This window comes from Lolium rigidum, chromosome 4 (genome assembly GCF_022539505.1).
Source record: "Lolium rigidum isolate FL_2022 chromosome 4, APGP_CSIRO_Lrig_0.1, whole genome shotgun sequence".
NCBI lineage: Eukaryota > Viridiplantae > Streptophyta > Magnoliopsida > Poales > Poaceae > Lolium > Lolium rigidum.
In genome coordinates, this window is record NC_061511.1 from 281,775,118 (window position 1) to 281,788,747 (window position 13,630).

General features: G+C 42.6%; 1 protein-coding gene across 2 annotated transcripts; it reads right to left on the reverse strand.

The window, feature by feature from the left end:
- Positions 1–1,691: 1,691 nt before the first annotated feature.
- LOC124707872 (ubinuclein-1-like) lies at positions 1,692–13,407 on the reverse strand. 2 transcript variants are annotated; one of them, XM_047239570.1, is made up of 14 exons: positions 13,123–13,407; positions 12,281–12,367; positions 12,076–12,168; positions 10,520–10,596; positions 9,891–10,207; positions 9,604–9,770; positions 9,369–9,474; positions 9,151–9,263; positions 7,155–7,241; positions 5,074–5,196; positions 4,803–4,943; positions 4,447–4,494; positions 2,612–2,713; positions 1,692–2,430 (listed from the first exon to the last, which is right to left on the reverse strand). In XM_047239570.1, the coding sequence occupies exons 1-14, from the start codon at positions 13,405–13,407 to the stop codon at positions 1,978–1,980; spliced, it is 2,199 nt and encodes a 732-aa protein (XP_047095526.1). In that variant the 3' UTR covers positions 1,692–1,977. The 2 variants fall into 2 exon arrangements, with proteins under 2 accessions (XP_047095526.1, XP_047095525.1); XM_047239569.1 differs by having other exon boundaries at positions 9,604–10,207.
- Between the last annotated feature and the right edge of the window lie 223 nt (positions 13,408–13,630).

Genomic DNA, 13,630 nt, shown 5'->3' on the forward strand with positions numbered 1-13,630 from the left:
TTTATTTGCAGATTTACCTCATTGTAAAGTAGGAGGCTGTGCTGATCTTCCGTAACGAGTCCGTATGTAATTCTATAGACATGCCTTGGACCCGCATATGTTTCTGTTGTACCACTCTGAGCGATATAAGACTAGTGGAACGGTGTTTCATTGGTGTTATATCAGACTTGCATACTACACCATGCAGTGGTATGCCAGGTCACCACAGAAAAGTAAGGTCTGGCCTTCGAGATCTGGAGCGTGAGCAGATGAAGCAGCCCCCGCACATGGCCCACACCCACCGCCGCATTGTCGCCTACGCGGACCAAAACACCGGCAAGCAACCACGAACGCCACCAACCGCACGGTCGACGCCACCACACCTCCCAAGGCCGCCGCCTCGACTCCCGAAACCCTCAGCGCAAGGACGCGAAGTGGTGGATCCTCGCCTCCTTCCTCGTTAGGCCACTCGGACGTGCCCAGGGCTCTTCTCATTCGATGGGGAAGGGGAGCTGGGGGAAGGTGGCGGCGCGGTTGAAAACCCTAGTTGCCCCCCCGAGTCGCCCTCGGGAGGACGGCGCGAGGGCCAAACCTCGTAACATGGTAATCTATAAGGTTGTGTTCGGTTCTGGAATTATGAAGAATGGAACGTGGCGGTTTCGTATCTAGCACCCGTTCTTGTGTTCGGTTGAGCAAATGGAATGAAACCGAGTAGATCCTACGAACAGAATATACCGCCAAGATGTGGAATTGACTCGTCAGGCCAATTCGGTGGAATCTGGGGGGGAACGGCTTGCTAAGCATTGCTCCACACATCGAAAATAGAAGAAAAATTATGACGTTCTCGCTAATCTCCCTCCTGTTCCGTTTCTCTCTCCTAGGCGGGGCAGCAGGCCAAGGACCTGGCGGCGGCCAAGCACCGACGGTGGCGTCCAGGCACGCGCGGCGGCCAAGCACGTGCCGGTGTCCAAGCACGCGTGGCGGCCAAGCATGCGCTGGCCGCGGCCAATCCGTGCTCCTCTGATTTTGGCATGGCAGAGCAGGGCCAGGGGCGTCGCCGTCGGGATGGAGGGTCATCGTCGGCGGGATCAAGGTCGGGCAGGGAAGTGTTTTTTTTTTTTGTTTTGCCATGTCTTCATTTTGATTTGGACAAAAAAAAATTAATGTTAGGCTATTCCATTCCATTGTGCATTTCAAAACTGAACAGAAAACGGAACTGTTTATTCCTCAATTTTTAACCGAACATTTTTTCTGAATCGAACTAGACGGGTCGGAACCATTCCATTCTAGGCTCCCTAGTTCTAGAACCAAACACACCCTTTAAGCTGTGGAAAATATGCAAATGATTTACGTACTGCATTTGTTGTGCATCCATTTGTATTCGATAATGCTCATTATTTCTGAACATGTGTCTACATTATTTAAAATGCGATCATGCGAAGTTAAAAAAGAAAAGAAAACAGGGTCATGCATGTCCATATCCACATAACACCTTTCCAATTGTATCATTTAAATAAGGGTGTGTGACTATTTCTTGGTCAAAGGAGAATTATTGTCAATCAAGCGGTAAAATCTTAGTTGCAACTCACAAGTGTACAATCACAATGCAAATTCAGTAGACAATAGTGTAGGAGTCGGCTGAAAGCTAAGTTAATTCTCAGCTTGCTAAGAATTAGCAAAACCGTTCAAATAAAACTTAGATGCAAGGTAAAGAGAGCACTAACGACGGAATGATATACACGCCATCCTAGATTGTCCTAGGTCGAATCAGTAACATACGAAAGTGACATTTTAGTGACTAAACAATGCAATTATCAATCTGTCCAAACTACAAATGGGACATAAATACCCTCATTCAAGACCGTGCGTTAAGAGTTCATGGTTGCTCTGAAGTCAATTGGCATCGAGCACATCGAACATCTACCTACCTATCTTTGTTACAAGCCAATCCTTGGCCATGGTTTATTTCTTTGCCCAATGGAGCAGCAGAATGATTTGTTAGCTGTAGCCGGGACGTTGGGGGTCGTAGCCCACAACCGCAGGCACTGTCTGGGGAAGGCTACTGCCGGCCTTTGCTTCATCTGCACGCTTTGGAGGCTTTTGCTTTTCACTACCATGCCGCTGGGGAGCCTTCAATGGGTTAGCTTGCAGATCCACCAAGTCAAGTCCTAGTTTTCGCCTCTTGATGTCGGCAGAAGAACTTCGGTTGCCGTCTGATGCTCCAGCGACGCTCATTTCACCAACTTTGTCAGCAATTCTGGAGACCTGATTATGTCCATAGTTGACGACAGGATATACAGTGTGTGTGCTTGGCATGGGTAGATTAGCGTCTTTGATGGGCGGGTGTATAACTTGCTGTGCCATCGTATATTGTGTCTCCACCAGCTTGCCATCTCTCAACTTGGCGGCAGCGGCTAGCCTTCTCCTCTTCATTCTCTCCTCATTGCGGACCTGATTTTGATTTAGCACGGAGCATCAAGTGAGTGACATTTTCTTCTGATCAGGTACTGCACACAAGTTTCATATTGTGCTGGATATTCATAAATGGATATTGCCGAGACTCGGTTTTACTTTCCTTACTCTTCATTTTATTTATGCATAACCAGAAATGTTAAGCTGAAAGGATATTCACCTTGCGCTGCCGGTACAACAAATTTCTTCTCTGCTTTGATCTTGAAATGGCATCTCGGATTTCAACTTTGTCCATGTAACCTTGTGGCCATAAGTCAGCAAGCTGGTGCACAAAGATAATGCAAGCGCATTATGAACAAAGTACAAACGCACATGAGGTGGTGTGCCAAAATAAAAAAATCCGTTGCTCAGAAGCTTATTAAGTACTCCCTCCGGTCGGATCTAATCGACGCATAGGTTGTACGTGCGACGCAAGAGCTGGACGCTGAGTGTGCGTCGATTAAATCCGTCCCGAGATAGTATTACCTTCGTTCCGAAATATAAGCCTTTTTAGAAAGCTATATTAGCTTTGTAAAAAAGGCTTACATTTCGGAACGGCCTTTTTAGAAAGCTAAATTAGCACCAATAATTTGAAGAGAGTATAAATCTTTGCGGATAATCTCTAGCTAAAAGGAACGTGGAGGGAATTAAAGGGATTGTTTGTCAACTTTAGATTACCTCATTAAAAAAAATCCTTGATTTATATGCAAACTATAGGAGCATGCAGAAAGGCACGATGTACTAGTTGGCTTAGAGACACGTCAGAGTCAATGGTGCTGTCCTTGACAGAGCAGAAAGATGTCTCCTAGTTGCTGGATAAATAATACTCCCTTCGTCCCATAATATAAGATGTTATTACAACCAATGTACTCCCTCTGTTTCTTTTTTACTCTGCTTTTAACTTTTTTTTGCCATTATTTCATATTAGTCAGCAAGGTAGGACAGTTTCCCCAAAATAGCCCTCCACTACCGCTGCATGCACAATCGCATGGATACAGACCACATATCCCAGGCAAACTCAGGGGTAAAATAGTGAGGAACAAAAAAAAAAGAGCCATGCAACAGCTCTCCTTAGTATGCAGGTCAGCCCTTAAGCGCAGAATCAAGTGGGACAGAGGGAGGAGTTAATATGTTGACATCTTATATTATGGGATGGAGGGAGTAAGTTCTAACGTCAGTACTGACAGATACTCCCTCTGCCCCAAGATATAAGGCGCCCTTAAATTTCGCTGGTCAACAACTTATAACTTTGGCTATGATGTGCACTTATAATATGTCCAAAAAAAATATAAATATATATATATGAAATGAAAGAGAGTTTCAAGATGAATGGTACCATTTTTACATTCTCAATCCATATAATTAAGTATATATTAGTGGTCAAAGTCACACATCAAAGACCGTGCAAAAAAGTGTGCCTTATATTTTGGAGCGGAGGGAGTATATCAGATTACAATTACCAAAAAAAGTAGCACTAGCAAGGGAAGACGTAGGCTCACGGCAAAGAAATTGCACGAAAGTAAGTACCATACCAGAACTGCAAACAGGTTCAGATGGAAATTGTGACTTTTAAGGATTACATATACTCCCTCCATCCAAAAGTGTAAGACATATTTGGTTTGTTACAAAGTCAAACTTTTTATATTTGACCAAGTTTATAGAAATAATTATTGATATCTATAATACAACATATATGCCATTAAAGTGCATTTCATGATGTATCTATTGGTTTGGTTTTGTAGGTATTGATATTTTTATCTAAACACTTGGCCAAACTTTAGGTAGTTTAACTTTCTAACAAACTAAATATGTCTTACATTTATTTATGGAGTACAATGTAGTAGTACTCCCTCCGACCCATAATAAGTGCTGTGGTTTTGAGGGAGTAGATTTTTTTAACAGATGTTCTAACAAATGGTTTAGGATTGCAATAATTGAAAATCAGATTCCAAAATAACTACAAAACAAGAATGAGGGAGAAAGGGAAAAAGAAACATGTCAATCGGCAGGCCATACCTCTACATATAACTTGCGACTCTGAGGCCCCTTGTCTTCATCCATACCCTGAAAAGCATGCGGTACTCTACAATTAAGCATAATCTTAAGTTATTTGGAACTTGAGGTTTTGAAGTGATAATAAGCTAAAGTGGGATGCCTTTCAAACCCACACTTGTTTCAAAGCAATTCTACTAGGCTGCTCCTGATTGGGAGAGCAAGGATTTATCTCTTCACGAAATATACACACGTACAGTAGACAAAAACTACAACTAAAAACAGAAAACTATCCCTGTTACCAAAGCATTCAGTGTCTCTGTATAAAGAGGGCCAATTGGCCACTAACTTTGAATCTTATCAGTAGTTACATGCTATACCTCAACATAAAGATCATAGAGATCACAAATCCTATCCTCCAATGGAGCATCCAGAACAAATTTTCCTTTTAAGGCTCTCCTTTCATCAATATTGACAACCCCTTGAATATCATCAGCTGAATCATCCTTCTGTTCAGTAACCTGAAAGCAAATGAAGACAATAGCTCCTACATTAAATTTCTGATGTACTGATGAAAACGAAGCCTAAAATAAAATGCATGAATCTAAATAAAGTAAGTCATAAACATCTTAAGCAGCATTGCAGTTTTACCTTGGGCTTGGTGGCTAGACGTGCTTTGACCATTTCATAGATCTCAGTTTTCACTTGCTGGAACTTGTCATCCTTCTCTTGTTTAGCACAATTACCAGATTCAACCATTTCTTTCATGTTTCTCTGTATCAAAATACCAAAACATTTAGTGAAAACCTGAAGAAATCATGAGGTCATTCTACAGGAGTGGCAATCAATATACATAACAAAAGGCGATACAGTAAACAGTTCTTAGCAATGCAAAACATGATGTAAGCAATATACAGGCCACAGCTGATAGATGATAAACAAAGTCAGGCGCTCAAGACTAGTCTTTACCCTGACATGCGCAATCAACATTGTAGTAGGAACTCGCTTCTCAAGTGCATTGAGCAAAAGGGAACCTCAAGTAACTACTTTTTATTTGGCTAGAGTTCAGGAGTGTAGCGTTTTGGAGCTCGGGCTACATGGACCCGTTTTTCAAAAATTTGAAAATGGCATTTCATAGTTTCAAAAAATTATAAACAAAAATTCTAGAGGTAGACAATGATGTACTCTACCACTATGCAAAAAAACGCAATACGAAAGACTCAGTATTTTGGGTTGTGCAAAATTCACAAAATTGTGGATCTGAAATAGTGAACAGTACAGATTTTGAAACCTCCAACTCCAACATTTGTCAGAATTTGTCATTTTTGTGTAGCCTAGAATACAACATAGGGAAAGGTGTCACCGAACATCAAATTTGTTGACTTTTGCTTTTTCATATCTCTCAAACTATATAATATTTCGATTTGATTTTTTTGCAAGTCACTTAAAAAAACAAATAGAATGGGGGAAAATAGTTCAGATTATTTTTGTGCAATTTCAAATTTTAAAAAAATTAAAATAAATTCTTGAAATATATATATATATACATAATGACATAAAATATCCAAAATATTTTTCCCATATTCTAGTTGTTATGTTTAGATGATCTGCAAAATTTCAAGTTCAGAGATTGTGTGGCGTGAGAGATACAAAAAAAAAGTTGTTTGAGAGGGAAAAAATGAGCTAGCACGGATCTTGATGGAGTATAGACGGTCCGGGTACGGGTGCGCACTGAGCACCTGCTCCAAAAATCCTCTCTCATACAACATATTCCATCCTGAGATTTTGCAAAGTGGTAGTGTAGAATTGTTTTCAGAATTTTTGAAACTTTAAAATGTCAAATTTGAATTTTGGAAAAAAACAGGAGCAATGTACCTTGGGCTACATTTGGGGCTTCCGTAGAGTTGATTAATTAGTGGTGCTATCATGTGGATCCTTTCTTAAATAGAAAGATAACTGGGCTGGACTGTCACTAGACCAAGTAAAAGGTCAAGGGTAATACTCCCTCCATCCCATGAAACATGTCTTAATGTACAGATACATCCAAATCCAGACAAAGTTAAGACATGTTTCATGGGAGGTGTTTAAGATTCTTTTTGTAATTAGATCGACCATATTATGGCACACTTTATGATTTGTAATTTACACTAGCAGTTCAAACTCCTATACCTGTAACCATCTACATATTCATGGAGACTCTCGTACTGTTTCCTGGCCAATAAAAAGAAGACAATAGGCCGAAAATATAGTTCCTTTATCATGGACATCTGCTTGTTCATTTACATAAAAACAATTTTAGCCCGCTGTCGGTAGCATTGTTATTGATTATTATCAAATGATGAAATCCAGTACCAGGCATTTGATTCCTGCTAAAAATAATAGAATATCCCAATGACTTCAACAGAAAAATGCAAATAATGGAAAAGCGCAATCAAATAACAATCCAAAATGCATTCTTATAAAAAGATATCAGCCTGCAAATAGCCATACAAACTGTCATTGGATTCATTAACCAACCTTTCTCAATAGAAGATCTACTATTACAACATCCTCTAATTATTTTCCATGTGCATGAAATTATTACATAATTAACAATCTTATCTTTTGGAATCTGAAACGCACAAAAGCAACCACCTAAAAGAATTATAATGCCAAGCATGAACACATACTTTAAAAGAGTGCCCAATCAATATCACAATGCACATATCTCAACAACCGCTACCTCTACTCACCTTCAGTGTCCTACGCTGCACCAGGTGCCCCACTATGCCCATGAGGCGGTTGATCAATTCATCTTCTGGTATTTTACCCTGATTCACCTGCATTTATCAAGATTCGGCTGTTGTGAGCTGCAAAAGTAAAACTGCCAGGCACTTCTACTGAAAACAAAAACAAACACAGGCTGTACTTCTTCAAGCTTCTACATTCACATAATGAATAGCAGCAGCACAGGAACTCAAGGTGTGCCTGACTACATCTCTCTACTAAAAGCGTAAATTCTGCAAAGCTGCACTTTTTATGCCAAAGCTACCAGGGAACTACGGATGTGTTTGGTTTGAGCCCCAACTAGCCCAACCAAAAAAATTTGCATGACCAAAAATTTGGTGACCTAGTGCTGTTTGGACTATAGCCATGGTTCATTGCCAATCTTTTGGCAAAATAATTTGGCCTCCATTTGGTTTGCAGCCAACTGATTTCTAGCAACTTGGATTAGTTTTCTTTTGACGGTAGTTGGATTGTCTTGCTTGGTTTGGTTCTAAATACATAGAACATTGCTAAAAAACTGAAAATAGTTGCAAGTATTACAATTCAAAATAATATCGACACTTCAGTGTGGCACTACAGTTACTCTTTTGAAGTTCTTAAATTTGACACGAAGCCACAAGAACCCTGCTGGGCAGCAGCATGAACTTTTGCAAGAGAGAAAGAATGGTGCGAACAGAGCTGCAGGCTTGTCTATTGAGCCATCAAAGCAACAGACTGGTTTGCCAAAGAAAAAGAAGCAACTGACTGGGACCCACCACCAGGGTACGCTGCCAACTTTTGGAGAAGGTTTTCGCCACCCTCAAGTCGCTGACGATTTGGCCAGTATAGCACAGGCACGGGCATGGTGGGTTGGGCAAGCCAAATCTTGGTACCCATCCAAACAACAGCCAAATCTTGTGGGCTAGCCAATTATTTGGCATGGTACACATTAGTAAAACCAAAGTACCAAACACACCCTACATTTAAGATTGCGCTTCGCATTTCAGATAACTACAGATATAGTCACTGAAGACCACTGAACATGGGGAATTGTAGCTTCTACCGCGCAGACACTAACCCCATCCCAATCTGCTCTGGTGTCCGCACTTGCATCCCTGCCTGCTGCCACCATCTCTGTTCCCAACTTTCCATCAGCTAGGGGTTGCAGCTGAAACTGCGACTCCCATCATGTCATCTCTCCACCTCAGCCTCTGCTTCCTAATTTGTCTACCATTGCCAGCCATTGCAGCAGGTTATCTTCACTCTCCTGCCTCCCTCTCTTATTCTACATGCCTGGGTGATGTACTCTGTTTCTTACTCCCCTCCCTCTTCTGTTTGTTGTTGTGCTCTGATATATTCTTTATATGCTTGCTTGATTGCTCATGGCTGAAGCTAAATGCTATTGGCAGATTACTGTTACAATGTGAGAGATTGTGAATCTTGAGTTGATGCTTCATGAAGCATTGCATAATGTCATCTTTCTATATACTTGATGGTTGATGCATGGCAGCCATGCTCTTGCTACATTCTGTATGGGTGTACAGTGTCACCTCAGAACTCGCCATATGCGGTGTGGTTGTGAGGTTTTTCACCTTATCTTTGTGGCAACTATGGGCTACTGATTTTTTATGAAAGACCTGTATAAAAGGTAATCTGCACGGATTGTGATACAAAAATAGTGTACGGAATTAGCAGACAAGTATAACAGAAGAAAACTATTAACTCAGAAGAACAAGAAAACTGCTATGCATACCTTAATACTAGGATACTAAGTTACAGCAATTATTTGTAATAAAAGATTCCCGATATAAAAATATGAACAGTCCAGCACTGAGACAAGCTCGCAGGAAAAAAAAAACTGAACATCAATATGGCAGTACTCAAATCTAAGTAACTTTATATGCATGTAAGGAAAAAAATGCAGCCAGCGAGTAATCAGAAGCATTTTGCGCTCATGTAAAGTATGGTGTGGCAGAACATTACCGATAACCTTGCGACCCTAGCAAGTTTCTGTTTTACTTCTTGAGGCAATCTTCTTTTGACCGCTGCTTGAGAAGTTGGATCAATCTCCGGAACGTCAAGAGTCTGCGGTCTATCTGCGAGGAAAAATATGAAGTAGCAAACACGTAAAGTTAATACCAGAAATACTTCAAAATAAGTATACAATCTAGCATAAAAAAGGTTGGCCACAAGGTACGCACATTCAATTTCACTGACAATATTTTGAAGGTCACGAATAGCTCGCTCAAGTCTGGTACCCTTGGCCTTGATACCAGAACCTTCTGCACGCCTATTCGCTGACAACTGCTGAAAAGGTAGTACAGGATATGATACAAACTATTAGTACATCCAATATCCTCTGCTTTGGGCTTGGAAGGTAAACTATGAAGCATACCATGCTGGCATGCTCACAATACCAGTTCCTCCGTTTCTTACCATTGTTTGTGTCGAATGCACATTGTTGGCAGTAGCCAAGCCAGAAAACTGAGTGGCGCCATAGTCTTCTTTGCGGCGCATTTTATTTGACAAATCTTGCTTCGCCCCATTAGAAGATTTTTTCGGTGGGAGATCAAGTTGCACCGGAGCGTCCTTATCCAAGCATGCTGAATAAGGGTATGTATCATTGGTTCTAGACTTACGAGAAAAATCAACAGCCTGAAGTGCTGCAGTTTTATGCTTGTCTAAGTCCTTTATTTCTGAAGAGGGTAATGAGACATCCTTACTTGGTATCTTTAGATGTGATGCATACTCAGCACCAATTGCATTGTCACTGGAATTAATTTTCTGCATTCTTCCCGTGGAATTACTTCTATTCTTCACAGGTTTACTGCCTTCAGAGTGATACTCACTGTAAGAACTTAACTCATTCTTTCCTATTTCAAGTGTGTTCCTTTTAGGGGGTTTTACAGCCATGCTGTCTGGTCTGATCTCCCGGCTATTTTCAATGTAAGAACTCGATGGGTCTCTTCTTCTTCGTTTCTTTGGTGCAACATTTTGTATTGAGCCATCTGGTACAACATTTTGTACTGAGCCATTCTCACTGCAAAACAAAGCTGAAGTAATGTCATTATTTATGTCCTATAATGCCATATATGTAAAGCATGTACTAATAAGCTCGAGTTGCTGCATGGTTGTTAGTAAATCATCTACTCCCTCCGGTTCATATTAATTGACTCAACTTTGTCTATCTAGATAAAGTTGAGTCCATTAATTTGGTTCGGAGGGAGTACCACAATACCATTATGAAGAATTAGCACTAGTAAGACGCAACATAATGTCTGAGGGGTTGGGCTGGTTGTAGCTCAAATTGTGTAACTCAGCAGTTGCAAATCAAAAGTATCAGCAAAATCACCTTTGTTCCAATTTCCCTTTGTTCACAAAAAATCCAGTGTGCTTGGTTGCCAAATTGTCAACTTCAAAGTACTCATCCTATAGACGCAAGTAATAACAGTGAGAATCACAACACTTGCTATTAGTATAACATTCTCAAAGCTTTTAATGATACAGCAAAATGATAGAGCCCGATGTCTAAATGGCAGCAATAAACATGTAAATTTGGCACGTTGGTCTGCACAGAATCTGATAAGTAACAAGATTTGGAACTACTTGATGCACTACCGAACATATTATTAGCAAAATCATTCACAGGTATATAGGTCATAACATGTGCTACTACTATGTATAAGAATTTGACTGTTCTTGCTGACACCTAAGTGGAGAAATACCATATCAAACACAAGCAAATGAAGCTTCATTATCCTTACTATTAGAGTACTAGTTGCTCACAACAAGAAAGAATGAGTACATATGATTCTCAATATAGATTAAGAAGGTCAGGTTTAAGTGGTTGTCACAATTGTTCAATAGAGTCTGTATAAGAGCAACTGTAGCAGATCCCGCAAAAGGGCTAAAAGTCAAAAACAAAAAAAAACTGCACCGAATGGATCCTGCATCACGGTTCGACCTGCAAATATTTTTGCGGGAAAAAGTAAAAGGAGCTTCTGGTACTCCCCCCATCCCAAAAAAAAAGCTGCTCAAGTTACATGTTTTTAGTGTGCAGATACATCTGTATATAGAAAAAGTTGAGAAACTTATTTTAGGACAGAGGGGGTACATCATATATGTGGTTCCAGGGGTCGATTTAAGGTGAACTGCAAACCTGAGACGAGAAAAATCTCACGCCCGAAGGTGGCCAGGGTGCTCACGCCGGCAGTCAATTTCGCGGCGCTGTGGTTATTCAACTGTCGGCGAGAAGATTCAATTCCCCGCATCTATTTCCGATTTCTAATCTCGAACCGCTTATTCCTCAACGATTGAGGCCGGCATGGTTGGTGCGCCCAGAGCTCGACGAACTCATCGCGGAGGACAAAGTCGGACTCCAAGGGGGTAGTTCGGAGGTGCTGCGGCAAGCTACGGGGCGCCTGCCCCGGCCCCAAGATGGGTTGACGGGCATCCATGGCACCTCCACGGGACAAAGCTGTGGAGGCAGGGGTGGGGCTGCTGGCAGTGCTGGGTCGGAGACAAGGAGGGGCGGCGGGGGTGGCCGGGGCCAGGGGCTGCGCCGCCGACGGCCAGGGGCTAAGAGCCAGTCAGATGGAGAGGAGGTACGGGCTGCTCGACATATACGTACACGCAGTCCACCGGGGGGGGGGGGGGCGAAGTTAAAAAGGAAAAATAAGGGCTGGCCCACATTTACGGCATGTTTTTTGCTCATCTGTTCTGTACAAACAACTTTTGCAATACCCATTTTTGCAGTATCTGCTAGAGTTGCTCTAGAGGTGCATTGCCTGTCGAGCATGTTATAAAATAAAAACAGTAAAAAGGCAGAACCAGAGAACTAGCACTGCCAGAAAGCTACCATCAAAGTAAGAAAAAAGCCTGTAAACTGTAACAATGGTAAAAACTAACCAATTCAGCGTCATCAATGAAAGAATCTTCAGTGTCATATTGATCATCGTCAGGCACATCATCCATATCTTCTTCGTCACTACTATGTTTGCCCTGTTAGAGTATGGTAGGACATAGCAAATACGTTAGGCACTAATGCACATGGTGTAAAAAGGAAAGAAAAATAATCATGTCCTCTCTTGTCATATCATCATGTGTGACTTACCATGTAGAGACGCTCAATTTTCTCAATAACTGAATTGAACCGATTCGACTGGGATGGATCATTTGGGTCGTTTTCTGCTGGATGTGCCTGATTCAAAGATGAGATAGCCTCAATATCAGATACAAACAATATTACAACTGTTGAGCAACAACAAAGCTAATTACTCTTATCACATGTGGAAACAAGAACACAGGATGGCTGATTTAATAAATCCAATGAATGGGTGAGTGCGGCAACTTTCAATGTGAATGATAAGGGTGATATGTAATACATTAACATCTTAATATACTGGATTACTGAGAAGCAAATATAGGAAATCTTAATTAATAATGGCTTGTTTCTTATATAGTAGCATATCAGAAGTAAATTCATTTAAGTATTTAACAGTAACCAATTCATCGGATATCACGAAGAGGCATCTTGATTTTCTTTAGGGTTTTGCCACGCACATGGCAGCAAGCGTGTATATGTTCTGAAATTTTCGATGCCCTTGAGAAGAAGCAAAGCGGACATAATCCATGCTCCACGCAAAGGCTTACACAACATCACCATCTGTATGTTAAATCTCCTAGATTATACCCATTTTCTGAGTTGCAAACTACTTCTATGCACGAGCTCTACATTAGCCCTCGCCTGGAAACATCGTTGCGTTTGGCCATCTCACGGAAATCATATAGCGCTAATCTCAAATAGTAGATGCACTAGAACAGAACCGCTTCCACTCGAATTCCCTCGGTTTCCAGGGTTTGGTCAGCCCAAAAGTTGCACGCGCATAGGTAACGTGATAATACAGCAAGGGAGCGAAACCGCGAGATGGCGAACGGGAGGGCACGAAAACCTACCGCGCCAGAAGGTCCCGCGAGGGGCCCGACGACGACCGGCTGGACCGGAGCGGCGGGCAGAGAGGGCGGCAGGGCGGCTCCCGGGGCGGCCTCCTTGAGCAGCTTCTTCCAGGACACAATGGTGGTCTCCCCGGGCCGGAGCTCGACGGAGAAAATCTGCCTCGCAGCGGCAGGCGGCGGGTGGGCGGGCGTCGCGGGAGCGGGAGCGGGAGCCCTCGCCGCGGGCTCCGCGGCGGCGGGGTGGGGAGGCGCGGGGGCGCGCAGGGCGGGCGCTGGATCGTCCATGGCGCCGCGAATTGCGGGGTTAGGGGCCTCGGATCAGCGGGCTTGGCGCATCGGATCGAGGGGGTTCCGGGGCCGGCGAGGGCGGGAGGGGCGGGTCGCGGCGGGAGAGCCGGCGGGCTGGAGCGGCGCGCGGGATGGTAGTGGTGCTTGTTGTCAGGTGGGTGAGGCGGAGGAGGAGGAGGACGGGGGCGAGGGCGATGAGGCAATTCGCTCAATCAACAAC